A 15994-nucleotide genomic window follows, 5' to 3' on the forward strand; every position below is an offset into this window, starting at 1 on the left:
TAATTAACTTTCTGCGAGAAGCATGCTGTAGTGAGCTGTCCTGTCTATCTTTAAGGGATGCTGTACCTCATCCTGGACAAGGTAGTTGGAGCTGCCGAGGGATGGTTGGTAAAATACTACTTGCAAGAACGTGTCCTTGGGTATCTGTCTTTTGTGGGAGCAGTGGAACACTGTCTAGCAGCATGCAGTATCTACAGTCTGCACATGAAAGCCAGGTTTTAAATGCATTGCAGAATGCCCAAAACATTGAAAATGGAGCTCAGGCTCACAGAATCACAGAATCCCAAGGGTTGGAAGTGACCTCGAAAGATCATCTAGTCCAACCCCCCTGCAAGAGCAGGGAAACCTAGAGTACATCACACAGGAACTTGTCCAGGCGGGCCTTGAATATCTCCAACGTAGGAGACTCCACAACCCCCCTGGGAAACCTGTCCCAGTGCTCTGTCACTCTTACAGTAAGTACTTTTATTCGCTATGTATTTGAAGAAGCTCTTTCTATTGTCCTTAACCCAACTAGCAAGATTAAGTTCCAAGGAGGCCTTAGATGTCCTAACTGCCTCCCTACATCCTCTAACAACTGTCCTATATTCCTCCCAGGTGGCCAGCCCCTCCTTCCATAATCCACAGATACTCTTTTTCTGCACGAGTTTGCCCAGCAGTTCCTTGTTTAACCACGCTGGTCTCCTAGCTCCCTTACTAGATTTCCTACCCATTGGGAAGCTCTGATCCTGAGCTTGGAAGAAGTGGTCCTTGAATGCTGACCAACTATCTTGAGCCCCTTTACCACCTAGTACCCTTTCCCATTAGACTTCCCTTAGCAGTTGATTGAAGAGGCCAAAGTTGGCCCTTCAGAAATCCAGAACTGTGGCCTTGCTAGGTATTCTATTCCTCCCATGCAGGATCCTAAACTCCACCATCTCATGGTCACTGCAGCCAAGGCTACTATTGACCATCACCACTTAACCAGACCCTCCTTGTCGGTGAGTACTAAATCTAGCAGCGCTCCTCCCCTAGGTGGTTTGTCCACCATTTGCATTAAGGAGTTATCATCAGTGCATTGGAGGAACCTCCTAGACTGTGAATGATTGGCTGTGTGAGTCTTCCAGCAAACAGGTTGGTGTTGACCCTGGATCTATAATTACGGTATATTAGTCAACCCCCTATGGCAGTTGCTGCAAAAAGAAGCGAGGGAATAGCAGTGGACTGGGGAAGCAAAACAGGCATTTAGCAAACTGGAGAAGGGATTACTGAGGGCCTCAGCCCTCGGACTGCCAGAGGTCACCAACCTCTTTTGGTTATTTTCACATGAGAGACAAGGCATAGCCCTAGGGTTCCTAGCTCAAGATATAGGACCCTATATAAGCGCTGTAGCTTACTTCTCAAAGCAACCAGATGAAGTAAGGAAAAGACAGAACACCTTCTGTATGAAGAGAGGCTGAGAAAGTTGAGGCTGTTTAGGTTGGGGATGAGAAGGCTGCGTGGTGACCTCACAGCACTCTTCCAGTATCTGATGGGGGTCTACAGGGATGCTGGAGAGGGATGCCTCCTCACGGACTGTAGCGATAGGACAAGGGCTAATGTGTTGCAGCTAAACCTGGGGAAGTTTGGGTTAGATATAAGGAAGTAGTTCTTTGCTTTGGGGGTGGTGAGGCACTGAAGAAGTTGTTCAAAGAAGCGGTAAATGCTCCATCCCTGACAGTGTTCAAGGCAAGGTTGGACAGAGCCCTGGGCAACATGGTCTGGGGTGAGGTGTTCCTGCCCATGGTGGAGAGCTTGGAACTAAATTATGTTGAGGTCCTTTCCAACTGTTACTGTTCTACGAATCTATGATTCTGTGGAGCTAACCATCAAGCATGGTCCCCATCAGCTTGACTATCAGGTAGAGCTCTTTCCATAGCCCACACCCTCACAGAAGCTGTGCTTCATTGGGTGTAACATGAGAGACTTATTGGCATCTTTGCGCAAGAGAAAGCTCCCAGAGGGAATGGACCCTGTCCAAGAGGAAGGGAGCTCACTGTCCGAGTATTAACAGGAGTCTCTGTTGCCAGGCTCCTTTCCAGTGGGAAAGAGCTTCAGCTGCATCTGGGTCCCAGTCCCCAGAGCGTGCTTTTGCTGTGGAGGAAAGGTGAGGCAGGAATTCCCACTGCTGATAGAGCAGCGTGTTCTCCGTGCCCAGCATGCTCAGTTCTGGGGCACCAGGACCCTGGGGAGGGTCCAGCATATGTAGATTCTCTGTCCAGAGCCCAGTGAACACACGGGGACACATCAGCGGTGCCTCTCGCTTGGTCCCTGCACAGCCAGAGCTGCCACCAAGAGTCTGGTCCACGTGAAATGCCATTCTGGTTGCAGTCAGCGAGAGAAGGAAGCACAGGGAAAGTCATCTCTGTCGCGGCTGCAGTCGTCAACGGCTGCTATCTCAAAAGCATCCAGAAGAAAATGCTGCCGCTCTTGGCAGAGGCCCACTGCACCAGGTTCTTCCTTTCCTTGCAGTGTCCTGCACTCTATCCTTCATCTCCTTCCTGCATGAGGTGGTCCTCATCTGTCCTCAGCTCTAGCTGTGAAGTCTGCAAACACGGCTCTCTGCACGAAGAGCACTTTCAATGCCCCTAGAGTAAGAGCTGTGCTGTAAGCCGATGTTGCAGCTCCTTGAACTCACGCATTGCCCGCTCGTGGGCAGCCGGATCCTGCGCCAGATGCTGGAAGAGGTTGAATGGCTTGGCTGTTTCCAAGAATGGGGGCAAGACGATCTCCTCAGGAATCTTCTGGTTCCCAAAGAAGAAGTGGTCGAGGCATTTCTCCTCCAGGCAGCGGTTCAGGTACCTCATGATGTCATCCAGCCGCAGCAGGAAATATGTCCTGTGCCAGCCTGACGGGGGTGTGGTGGTCAGGAGGTGCATCACCACCGTCTTCAAGGCATAGGTGAAAAAGCCTCTGCCTGCCAGCATGCGGGTGCAGAGATGCAGGAGGCTGTGTAAGCTGTCATCTGGGGTCCGACCGAACATCAGCCACAAGAACTTTGCCTCTGCCCGGGCGCAAGTCAATGTCCACATTGTGCTTGGCCTCAGGATACCCTCTCTTTCCTGGCTGCTCATGAAGATGTCTGAGTTGCCCAGCTGCACGCCAAGGATCATCTCAACGAGCTTGGTTCTCCCACAGGTACCTTGAATTGCCGCTCTGCAGGAGCGTCTGGAGGGCAGCACAGCCAGAGAGTAGTAACATGAAGGTAAGAGAGGCGTGCTTGCCTTGTTTTCCCTCACCAAATCCCAGAACCAGCAAGCAGTTTTCTGCACATCTAGACAGGAGCCGGTGCAGAGGGTGTGCAGGAGGCTGGGCTTCTGCTCCTCTGTGAGCTGCTCCTCGGGGCTGTAAAGGAAGCACAGCATGGGCCCCACCATCTGCTCAGCAGTGCATGTGCACTTCACACAGATGCGGGACTCGTTTTCCACGGTGCCTGGTTCCAGGCAGAAAGTGTGGCCACGGGGGGGCTTCAGGATCACGAGCATACGGTAGACAGGGTCGTCTTCCTGGGGACTCCAGCAATCAAAGGCGCTGCCCACTCCCATAGCTGATCCCAGCTCCGGGAAGAAAGCCTTGGACAAGAAATTGGACTCTTGGCAAGCAGTGACGAGGCTTTCCACCACTGCATGCACCCACTCGCTCCGGTTCCACAGTTTGTTCGGTGTTCGGTGACCACATGTTGCGCTTTGCAATGCACATGCTGATATTTGCCGCTTCAGAAGCATCTTCTTCTTCAGTGTCTTCCTCCTCTTCTTCAGTGTCTTCCTCCTCCAGTTCCTGCTGCAGTCCTAGACTGTGAATGATTGGCTGTGTGAGTCTTCCAGCAAATATCGGGGTAGTTAAAATCCCCCATGACGACGAAGTCATGTAGTTGCCAGGCTGCTTTCAGTTGCCTGTAGAAAGCCTCATCAACTCCTTCATCCTGATCAGGAGGTCTATAATAGACTCCCACAACTGTACCACCTGTACCAGTCTGTCCCTCAATTCGTACTCTCAGACTTTCCACTTGCTCCTCATCTGTACAGAACTCAATACATTCTAAACACTCTCTCACATAAAGAGCAACTCCACCACCTTGCTTTGCTGACCTATCTTTCCTAAAAAGGACATAGCCATGCATGACCACGTTCCAGTCATGCGAGCTGTCCCACCATGTCTCTGTGACTGCCACCAGATCATAACCTTTAGGCCGCACACAAACTTCTAACTCCTCCTGTTTATTCCCCATGCTGCGTGCATTGGTGTACAGGCATTTCAGGGAGCGAGCACAGCACGCTGATGGCACTCTCAGGAGGCAGGAGGCCTTCTGGTCTTCATTAATACTAGAACAATGCCCCACTAGTTCAAATCCAGCTAAAACCCCCTTGTACTTTGAATCTAACCTGAAGCATTGTGAGTTAGCTCTGCTAACTCTTGCCCTAGTACACCTTTTCCCCTGCAGAACAGAGTCTAAACAACTATCCTTTCCTACAAATGAAACAATAGATTGATAGTCCTCCCTAGTCCGCCATCCTTCAAGCCCTAGCATGTTTCTCTTGGGCTTGTCCCTATTATCTTTCTGTTTGGTGAGCCCAGGTTTCAGCCTGATGAACGTAGAACAGTTCTCATACCTGAGACAGTAGGTTTGGGGAAGTGCTGCCAGCCCTCTTACATTTTCTTTCTTTCTCCATCTTTGTATTGCAAATGTGAGTTGGGGCATAATTTACCAATACAGATTCAAACAAACAAAACCCGAAACAGGCATCAACACCAAAAGCAAAATAAACATATGAAAATTGGGTAACTGCCACCCCTTTTTGTCCTGGTTTTGGCTGGCATAGAGTTAATTTTCTTCTGTTTTGGCTTTAGTCTGATAACAATGATGATAACACACCCATGGTTTAATTGTTGCTCATTAGCACTTACCCCAGTCAAGGATTTTTCAGTCTCATGCTCTGCCAGTGGACAGGGGCACAGGAAGCTGGGAGGAAGCAGAGGCAGGACACCTGACCTGAACTAGCCAAAAGGGTATTCCATACCACAGGACATCATGCCCAGTATATGAACTTGGGGGGGGGGGGGGTTTAACTGGAAGGGACTGATTGCTGCTCAGGTAGAGCTGGGTATCGAGCAGCAGGTAGTGAACAGCTTTTCTGCCTTGGGGTTTTTTTCTGTCTCATTATTTCCTTTTAAGAATATATACCTTATTATAATTATCTAATATTTAACTTTATTTCAATTATTAAACTGTACTTAACCTATGGTTTTTTTTTTACCTGATTCTCCTCCCCATCCCACCAGGGGGTGGCAGGGAGTGAGTGAGTGGCTGCTTGGTTCTTTGCTGCTTTATGAGGTTAAACCATGACATTTTTACTTATCAGGTCAGGTCTTAATTTCAGTGCTTAGACATGATTAACAGGTGTCTTGATTACTGTGCCAGAAATAAACCCTACTTTGCAGAGAGGCTTATGTTGAGAGTAGAGAAAGAGGAAGAGGAGACCTGAAGCAGCACCTCTGCATCTCTGATTTTGTCTCTTGGCTGGACCATGGTGGGTCTGGAGAGGGGTTACTTATGCCAGGGGAATGGGTGCAGCGTTACCCAGTGACCCCCAGTTTCCTGGTGAGTTCATTGCCCAGAGGTCTGGTGTGTTTATTACTGGCATAAAATCCTTTCAGGAACGTCACTGGGAGAATTGCAGGTAACGAGATTACAGGAGAACCAAGTGCTTGTCCTTCTGTGCTGTGGGACATGAGGCTGTAAAGTCATTTAGTGCAGAAAAGATTTTTCTTTAATTAGATAAAGAGATCCAAGCAGAAAGCCTCTGATCTCACAATGTAACTCCAGAGGGTTGGCCTAATGGGAGGAATTGGGAGCAGAACAGTGCTCTGTAGAAAAACGTAAACCAGTGCAATTAAAGAATGTGCCATCATGTGCACCCATCAGGAACCAGGATAGGGAGTGAGGTTTCACTCTGTAAGCATTAAGGACAGATTTTTTGCTGTGGAGATGGTGAGGGGAGATGGAAAGGAGATTTTCTGCTCTAGAGGTTTCCTGTGCTGCACTCTCATTTTTCCTAACAGAGAGGACTTCTGTTTGGCACAGCTGTATAGCAAATTCCAGCACCCAGTATTTCTTTTTTTCCAGGGCAAAGAATGTGACTTGCTTGCTTTCCCTTCTTACAGAACAAAATCCAGACCTTTCAGTTTTGTGAAGAAGAAAAAAGGATACTCAGCAGCCAACACTCCAGGACTGTCTGCTTGCCACGGGCAGAGTACTTGGCTGTGATATAGGAGACTCCCATTCAAATCTGTGCATTGTGCCAGGCAGAAACCTCACCATTGGCTTGCTCTATGGAGCTTTGGAGCAAGTGAGACTTCATTTGGAGACAGAGAAAAAAATGTGACATGATAAAACAGTACTTTTTCTTGGAAAATATTTTGTTGCCATATATTTTAACTTAAAAAAAAAAAGGAAAAATAATCCCTCCCAAAACCACCAAAGAATTTTATAAAAAACATCTAACCCCAGTAGTTATTTTGTAAGAAAATGATTTTGCTTTTCCCAGAAGAAGAATCTCGAAGTACCAAACTGATGATGTGTGAAACTGTAAGAGGGCACTTTGAGAAACATATCCAGACTCACCAGAATCCATATGGTGCCTTTCCAACCCAAAGAAGGCTGTGTGGGAAACATGCCCCATGTGCACCCGTGGCTGGTGCTGCTGAGTAGCACTTACAGGTGCCGATGTGGGCACAGGGCTGCAGCTGCCTCATGCTGAACAGATGGCTCTGAACGCCGCAGAGAACAGGAGAGTGCTCAGGGCTGTGTGAGGATGCCCAGGTCTGCGCCATGCTTACCCGACTGCAGCAGGAAGCAGATGTGCTGGACACCCTCAAACGAGTGCTTTACTTCCAGTGACCTTGCCTGATTCACTTCTAGTTTTGCTGGGGAATACAAAGAAATAGGGTCTTTGCCAGCAGCTTTGCAGTATGAGTTCTGCTACGAAAATACATATGTGCATGGAAGAGGTGAAGGACATTTCCTTGGGCTATTGTCTGCTGATGTCATCTCATGTAGGAGGCATAATTACAAGCCAACAGAGCAGCACCACATCTCTTGGCTCATTACAATCACGATTTGTCCAGGCAAGCCATTCACAATGCAGGAGGAGCCTGAAAAGCAGTTAGTGGTCAACACATCTGCCACTGATACAAAAGGTAGAGAAGATGCTGCATTTTGTGGTGCTTTTTTATTTTTTTTTTTTTTCTGGAAAACAACAACAGAAATAATAACTTTTCTCCCTAGAGTCTCATGACAGTGTGAAACTCTGATCATGTTACTTGTTTGTTTCTTCCTCCTCTCTTTTAAAACTGCATTGTGTGGATTGGCATTTATGGATGAAGTTCAGGAGCCACCAGTACATGTCTTCCAGGGGGTGGCTCTGGTGGTACATCCATGGTGGGCAGGGATGCGCTGACCTTGCCAGCCGCATCCTCCAAGCAGAAAATGCTACTGAAGACTTCAGCAATTGCGACATTTTTTTCTGCTGTTCTCAGCAACAAGTATTCCTGGGAACTCTTGGGTGAAGGCAGAGACTGAGCTGAGGTCAAACAAGCTGCTGCTCAGCTTGTACTTTCCCCTCTCCTTCCTTCCTTCATGTAAAGGCTACTTGGTGATCACTTCAGTTCATTAAAAATGTTCTCATTAATCCATATTCTCTCTGATGTTTTTTTTGCCCCTGTGAATGGGAACTGGATTTCCTTCAGAAAGGTGCCAGGGATTTTCTTTCTGTGTCTGTCCCTGATCACCTGTGCATAACTGCCTGCAAACAGTCTGTTTTGGGAAGAGCTGTTGTCTTATCTTTAAAAGCTTTCCACTTCTTTTCCAAACACCATGTTTTATGGTGTTGAGAATAACTCTGCTTTTCCTCATCTCAGTTAAAGCACAATAATTCAGTCTGTACTTAGCCTGTTAATTGTTCAGATTCACTGCCTGGGCTTTATGCACAGATTAATAGATTTATAGGTTATAAAGCCAGAAGGGACCAGTGTTACTTTCTTCTTAACAGATGCCTCAGAAGGTCCCTCAATGAACTCCGGACTGAGCTAGAACACTGCTGAACAACAACAACAACAACAACAAGAGGATCAATCTTGCCCTGATTTAAAAATTCCCAGGTCTGTGGTAAGTTCGCTGGATTCTTAATTACTCTTACAAAGGAGAAGTATGTCCAGTCCCTTTATATCAGTGCATCAGCTTCAACCAGCAGTGTGCTGACCTACCTCAACACCTGCTAAGCAGAAAATTCCCCTTTCACCACATTTCTGCTCCTTCATGCTGTCTGCCAAGACTATCACATCTCCCCTTCTCTCTCTCATCAGCAGTTCTACCAGGACAGGGGCCTGTTGCCTTTGATGGTGGATTTTGGCTTTTTCAGCATTTCTGTTCCCTCAAAGTCTCCCTAGACTCCTGCACCTCTCCAGGATGGGAGGCAGCAGTGTCACAGGAGTCGGAAAGGTGTTTAGACCACCCTGCTCTGACTCAGGGCACTCCTGCACAAGGATCATTTGTCCTTGTCACCAGTACTGCCCTTGGAGCTCCATTTAGTTGATTACCAGCAAGACACTGCCACCCATTTTAGCAGGTAGATCTCCCAGTCTTGCCAACAAGTACCTTGTTTCATCATGAGGCTGCATGTGGACATGTTAAGAAGTTTATGTGACCATGTAATCCAGGTTTCCCTGCCTCGGTTACTCAGCTTCTTTTGTCACTTATTGCTCCTCCAGTCTGCATGGTGTCAGCCCCAAACACAGCAGGGGTCCCGCTGGGTTTGGTCCCTGGTCCTACAGCACAGGTAGCCACTGCCGGATGGCACACGGGCAGCAGACCCCGCTCACCTGCTGAGAACGTATGGCCATGGTGTCACCACACAGAGGGACAGGTAATGCCGTGACACGCAGTACCGCTCACCTGCTGAGAACGTATGGCCATGGTGTCACCACACAGAGGGACAGGTAATGCCGTGACACGCAGTACCATTAACTAAAAAATGTCAATGTGTCACATACCCAATTGATGAAAGCAGCTGATAAAGATGTTTCAAAGCATTGCTGCAAGCAATAAATGCATCCTAGCTACTGCCTGGCTGCAGGGATATCTTGGGGCTTGGGGATGCTAGACAGTGGTGCGTGCTGCTGTAGCTTCCTGTGAGACTCAAACCAGGAATCTTGTCCAAAAAGAAGACAATTAGTTTCGCAAACCAGCACCAACTATGTTTTCTTCTTTTAGTTCTCTCTTGATTAACTTCCATAACAACTGTTCTGTTTTTTTTTTTCCCAGCATTGATGTTGGACTGACAAGTCTATAATTATGTGGGCCATCTTGCTTATCCTGTGTTCTAATACTCATATACTTTCTTCTCACTTTATGCCAGGAATTTGCCGTGAGATTTTTCAGCCAGCTCTTAAAAAACCCTCTGAATATTACATTACATATATATACACATATCTTTTCCCATGCTAGGTGCAGCATAGCTTGATTTTTAGAAAATTGTCATAGAAAGTGATTATAACACCTGATGATAATTTGATAATTTGATAGTGGCAGACTGAGACTCCTCATGTACACCATCCTTACCAGGGCCCCTCTTTGCTCTACATTTTCTATCTTGTTACAGCTTCTAATGCCTAATGAGGTTTTAGTGGTCTGCACCAGAAATGTATTAATACATCTTCTAATATTTTGTCTGTGATTATTCATTAGGGCATGTCTCACATGTTTCCAGGTACCTTCTGCAGCCTCCTGTTTCCTTGTTCGTCTCTGTGATTACTATATCCAGTGCATGTGCAACATCCAAATTTTGGGAGGTGTCTTCTAGAAACCAGAGTCCCCAAATGTAAGATTTCTGCTTAGAAGCCTGTGACTTTATTTTCCTTGCTTGTTACCCAAGCTCATGGCCTGGAGACATGAACAATTAGAATTGTGTTTTCTGCACATTCTTTGACTGCAATTCTTGTGTCACATTTATTTGCTAAATGACTCCCTTTTGCACCTTCACTTTTCAACCCCAGCTTCCCCTCTGTTCTGCTCAAGTCCACAACTGGGGATCAGCATTGTCCTCATTCCTCATTGTCCTCTGCCCAGGCAGATGAAGGCACTTTCTGCAGATCCATGTCAAAATGACTGGCAGTCCTGCCCAGCTAGGGCTTCTGCTCACCATGGTGAGCTTTTCCTACATCTTTGTATAAGACACATCACTGTCTTTGCCAAATCTGACATAAATTTCCTAGATAGACAAAGGACAAGTAAGGACATCCAGACAATTTGGGAGCATCGTAAGCAGTCTCACACTTGATCTACATTGTTGAGGGACTATGAAATGTTTAAAACCTACATGGGAATCATGGAGACAGGGAGCAGGCACAAGGTTGGTTTTGTTGCATGGATATTTGATGGTTTGGACTTTGGAGTACTTAACCATGCATCCTTAACATTTGTTTAATGTTACCTTTGTCGATTGAATGTATTTGAACTTTTAAGGAGTTAATTGCTTTTCACACTTCTGCTAGTAGCTATCTCCTTGATCTAATGGAAAACTGAACTTAATTGTTCTATTTTGATTGTAAACCTAAAGATTTTACTCTCGCTGTTGAGAGACTTGTGAAAATTGGGGCTATTGCCCAACCGGTAGATATTCTCCACCCATAATCATGGGATAAATGTACTAATGCATTAGCTGAGGAGACGATGTCCTCGGGTAATGGGAAACATCTTAAGTCATGGGGGAGAGTCGTCCAGGCTCTGCGGAAGACCCAGCAAGAGCAGACAACCTGGAAGGCGGCAAGGGACTGTTTGATGGCCACCCCGAAGTTAGGAGTCGGGGCAGCCACACAGACTTTGCGCCCCCCCCCCCCCCCCCCCCCGACTATGCCGACTCCATTAGCCCGGAAGATCGGCAAGAAGGCGATATAACCCCTCAGTCCTCGGGTGCTGACACGCTCGCGGAGGGACAGGAACAGGCTGGATCCCTCTGGGGAGCGCTGGCCGAGGAAGCCAGGGGGGTCGCGGAGAGAGCAGACCCCGCGCAGGTTAGCGCTAGACCGTTGCCCTATGCGCCCCAAGATGGCGCCGAGCACAAAGGCGAAGGGCGGGGCGAGGATGCTCGTGGCGGGAAGAGGGAAGGAGCACAGAAAGGGGAAGAGGGGGTGGGCGCAGGGCGGACACGGATCCGAGCGGGCATCGGGAACAGTGCCCATGCTGGGCAAACACCCCCCGAGCAGAGGGAGGGAGCACAGAAAGGGGAAGAGGGGGTGGGCGCAGGGCGGACACGGATCCGAGCGGCCACAGGGAACGGTGCCCATGCTGGGCAAACACCCCCCGAGCAGAGGGAGGGGCGAGCCAAAAGGGGAGGAACGGCCCCGGCCACCGGAGAAGCGGGCGGGGTTGGAACCCGAGCAGAGGGAAGGGCGAACCCAGAGAGAGGGAACGGCCAACCGGCAAAAGCGGGCAGGGCCGGAGCCCAGCAAAGAGGCACCGAAAATCGGAAGTAGCCATCCAGTCATAGAATCATAGAATCATAGAATAGTTAGGATTGGAAAGGACCCCAAGATCATCTAGTTCCAACCCCCCTGCCATGGGCAGAGACACCTCACCCTAAACCATATCACCCAAGGCTTCATCCAGCCTGGTCTTCAACACTGCCAGGGATGGAGCATTCACAACCTCCCTGGGCAACCCATTCCAGTACCTCACCACCCTCACAGTAAAGAATTTCTTCCTTATATCCAGTCTAAACCTCTGCTGTTTAAGTTTCAACCTGTTACCCCTTGTCCTATCACTACAGTCCCTAATGAATAGTCGAGTTCCGACTCTGAATCAGACACGGGGTGGGACGAGCAGTCCACAACTGATTCAAGTTTAGAGGAGGAGGAAACAGATAAACAAAATCAGGAGCCAAAGTATTCCCACCCAAACTACAAAGGGACCACAAGGGGAAGAAATCCCTCTGACAGATTGGAAGAAAATGTAAATTGCGTGCGCCGACCAGAGCTCACCAGCCACATTAACGTTCCCGGTCTGTGTGGCACCTGGGGGACAGAGGCACTATTCGCCAATAAGCCCCAAGGACATACAAGTGATTGTTAAGGCAATTGCAGATAAAGGGCTTAACTCTGCCATGAGTTTCTATCCACAGGACTGGATTATCGGACGTCCCTGTAACCCGTATACCCCGGTGACAAGAGAGGACGATAAGCCAACAAGCATCCAGCCCGCACCTGAGAGTTCTGCACTGATTAGATCCAAACGACAGCCAACACAGTGCCTTTGTATACTGAATAAGCTCATGTCATTTGTAAAGAGCCAGTTAGAGAAAGTTAACATCATGTTAGTAGAACACCGGCAACTGCTTTAAAAACGCAGCCAACAACTGCTTTAAGAATGTTCTTGTTCAAAATTTCCTTTAATTATCCCCAGTTATACCCCGTTATTCCCAGTTATCCTCCTGTTACCTCTTGCTTAGTGTGCCTTATGTTTTCTATCCAAGTTTCTGATATATATCCTAAGTTTGTTGTAGAGCAGAGAATAGGAGTAGAATGCATTTAGTATATTTTTACGACATATATATTCTTTAAGATTGTTACATTTTAGCCAATTCAATTAAGCATAGGGAGGGGGGAAATGTAGGCAGATAGGGCCTGGCGGCCGGAACATATCGTGCTGTACGGAAAGATAAGACCCCTCTCCAGGTAGCCAATAGTGTTTAGGTGATGATATCAGTTTTAAGATGCAAGCAGACAGAAATGACATCGTAAACCTAGGCTATATAATGCTGTGTTCTCTCTCAATAAACGCCATTTGCCATCCACCACATTGGTGTCTGTGAGCATTTGGACCGAGCGGCCCAAGGGGGGGACGTCACGCTGTTCCTGAACCAGGTCGTCACGCCTCTCGAAGGCAACAAGGATGCATGTTAAGGCACCAGAACTATAGGACTTTGTCCTTACAAAGGAGTAGGTATTTCACCTACATCATTCCAAAGCAGCTAAGAACAGTAAGTGCTGCTGACTTTCTTTTTTACTTTTTCTTTTTTTCACTTAAAAAGGGGCAACCAAGGTATTTGTATGCTTTTGCCTTATGAATAGTTCAGTACAAAGGCTATTTACAAAAACTTTTATTATTTCTCTATTAAAAAGTATTTCTTTAAAGCATGCTGGATAACTTCATTTGGGTTCCTCTTTTATCTTTTCTGTTCTCCACAAGTTTCTTGAAATCCTCTGGGTTTTAATTAGCAGCCATGGGAAATTCCAGGAGCCTCCTGCCTCCCTGCGTTGCATTGAAAAGTGACACAGTGTTGTGCAGCCTGCAATTTCTCTTTTGAATAATTTATAGAGCTCTTTAAGGTAGGCCAAGATTTCAAATTAATATTATGGCCTTTTTTCCACATGCTTCAAGTGGAAATCCTACACATAGGGAACTGGCATCTACGTCTATCTAGTCAGATAGGCCTCTCGTGACATGTTTGGGAGCAATATTTACTTGTATATATGTTAAACACTGAAATAAATACTAATTTTTATCTCTCTTTAGGTAAGAGTGCTTAGAGACATTCTTATCAAAGTGTTTCACTTCTTAAAGATATTTTCTGCTAACTCTCAGCAATATTTAGAGAAAGCAAAAGCACATGAAGTATTTTTGCTATTTGATGTGTGTAATTAAAACCAGAGTGGCTTCTGTTCACCCACTGAAGTTGACAAAAGTGTGACTTTTGAGTGTGAGCATGACTTTGAGCATTAAATCATCTTCAGTGCGTGCCCAGAAGCAGAATCTGATACATATACACAGCTCAACTGCTAATCTTCACATTGCAAACCATTAAAGGTGGCTAAAGAATTTGTATTTTCTCTCTGGCAATCAGCAGGGCTTGTTGCACTGTCACTACAGAGCAGCTGCGTGAAGCTGTGAGTGCCACACATGGGAAACACAGGTACCAGGGTGGCTGGTGTGCCAGCCTGACGGGGGTGTGGTGGTCAGGAGGTGCATCACCACCGTCTTCAAGGCAGAGGTGAAAAAGCCTCTGCCCGCCAGCATGCGGGTGCAGAGATGCAGGAGGCTGTGTAAGCTGTCATCTGGGGTCTGACCAAACATCAGCCACAAGAACTTTGCCTCTGCCTGGGCACAAGTCAATGTCCACGTTGTGCTTGGGCTCAGGATACCCTCTCTTTCCTGACTGCTCATGAAGATGTCTGAGTTGCCCAGCTGCACGCCAAAGATCATCTCAACGAGCGTGGTTCTCCCACAGGTACGTTGAATTGCCACTCTGCAGGAGCGTCTGGAGGGCAGCACAGCCAGAGAGTAGTAACATGAAGGTAAGAGAGGCGTGCTTGCCTTGTTTTCCCTCACCAAATCCCGGAACCAGCAAGCAGTTTTCTGCACATCTAGACAGGAGTCGGTGCAGAGGGTGTGCAGGAGGCTGGGCTTCTGCTCCTTTGTGAGCTGCTCCTCGGGGCTGTGAAGGAAGCACAGCATGGGCCCCACCATCTGCTGAGCAATGCATGTGCACTTCAGCTTCACACAGATGCGGGACTCGTTTTCCACGGTGCCTGGTTCCAGGCAGAAAGTGTGGCCACGGGGGGGCTTCAGGATCACGAGCATACGGTAGACAGGGTCGTCTTCCTGGGGCCTCCAGCAATCAAAGGCGCTGCCCACTCCCATAGCTGGTCCCAGCTCCGGCAAGAAACGCTTTGACAAGGAATTGGACTCTTGGCAAGCAGTGACGAGGCTTTCCACCACCGCATGCACCCACTTGCTCCGGTTCCACAGTTTGTTCGGTGTTCGGTGACCACATGTTGCGCTTTGCAATGTACATGCTGAAATTTGCCGCTTCAGAAGCATCTTCTTCTTCAGTGTCTTCCTCCTCTTCTTCAGTGTCTTCCTCCTCCTTGCTGCTGCTGCTGCTGCTCACCTCAGGGCTTATTTTGCTAAAGCAGCAACAGAGCCCCACAATCAGGAGGAGCAGCAAGATGGCGATCACCCAGAATTTCCAGGTCCACAAGGCAGCAGAGAGCAGGCCGCTCCAGGTCACACCATTTTGCTCTATTCTCTTCATCTCCTCGGCCTGCTCCAGCTCCTGCAGCATCCGAGCCATCTCCTTGCTAAGCATCTCCGAACGCCGCCGCATGCGGTCACGTGTGGCTTCATCCAGCTCATCACCGACCATGTGCGCTTTCAAGATTACACTTCCCAGAACGCTGAGTAAGAGCATTGCGAGACCCATGGCCTGCAGGAGAAAGAAGGAGTCAGGTGGGGCTGGGATGGGGGGAAGGAGGAAGGGAGCTGGTGGCGGGGGAAGCGCGGACAGGAGCCGCAGAGAGCTGGGGACAGGCAGGAGAGGGAACGAGGCAGCTGGGAGGCAGCAAGGCCTGCGCCCAGGCACGGTGCAGGTCGGATCGTGCCCTGCCCAAGGTGCTTGCAGCCAGGGTTTTGATGCAGGGGGAGCACCCTGCCCCCAGGGAGCCCAGGTTTCTGTCCCAGATCATAACCTTTAGACCGCACACAAACTTCTAACTCCTCCTGTTTATTCCCCATGCTGCGTGCATTGGTGTACAGGCATTTCAGGGAGCGAGCACAGCACGCTGATGGCACTCTCAGGAGGCAGGAGGCCTTCTGGTCTTCATTAATACTAGAACAATGTCCCACTAGTTCAAATCCAGCTAAAACCCCCTTGCACTTTGAATCTAACCTGAAGCATTGTGAGTTAGCTCTGCTAACTCTTGCCCTAGTACCCTCTTCCCCCTGCGGAACAGAGTCTAAACAACTATCCTTTCCTACAAATGAAACAATAGATTGATAGTCCTCCCTAGTCCGCCATCCTTCAAGCCCTAGCATGTTTCTCTTGGGCTTGTCCCTATTACCTTTCTGTTTGGTGAGCCCAGGTTTCAGCCTGATGAACGTAGAACAGTTCTCATACCTGAGACAGTAGGTCTGGGGAAGTGCTGC

The 15994-nt window shown here is 48.2% G+C and overlaps 1 protein-coding gene across 1 annotated transcript; it reads right to left on the reverse strand.

The window, feature by feature from the left end:
* Positions 1-2606: 2606 nt before the first annotated feature.
* LOC115946265 (uncharacterized) lies at positions 2607-15215 on the reverse strand. Its single transcript, XM_034062506.1, has 3 exons — positions 14961-15215; positions 14013-14737; positions 2607-3702 (listed from the first exon to the last, which is right to left on the reverse strand). Exons 1-3 carry the CDS (start codon positions 15213-15215, stop codon positions 2607-2609), a joined length of 2076 nt encoding a protein of 691 aa, XP_033918397.1.
* Between the last annotated feature and the right edge of the window lie 779 nt (positions 15216-15994).

This window comes from Melopsittacus undulatus, chromosome 4, assembly GCF_012275295.1.
Source record: "Melopsittacus undulatus isolate bMelUnd1 chromosome 4, bMelUnd1.mat.Z, whole genome shotgun sequence".
Lineage (NCBI taxonomy): Eukaryota > Metazoa > Chordata > Aves > Psittaciformes > Psittaculidae > Melopsittacus > Melopsittacus undulatus.

Bases quoted from the DNA above. Each gene is read 5' to 3' on its own strand.
- LOC115946265 (XM_034062506.1), bottom strand. From the start codon at position 15,215: ATGGTCGGTGATGAGCTGGATGAAGCCACACGTGACCGCATGCGGCGG. The intron at 14,738-14,960 runs GTGAGCAGCAGC...TCCTTGTCAAAG, and splicing joins TTAGCAAAATAAGCCCTGAG to CGTTTCTTGCCGGAGCTGGG. The intron at 3,703-14,012 runs GTCAGGCTGGCA...TGCATTGCAAAG, and splicing joins CTCCTGACCACCACACCCCC to CGCAACATGTGGTCACCGAA.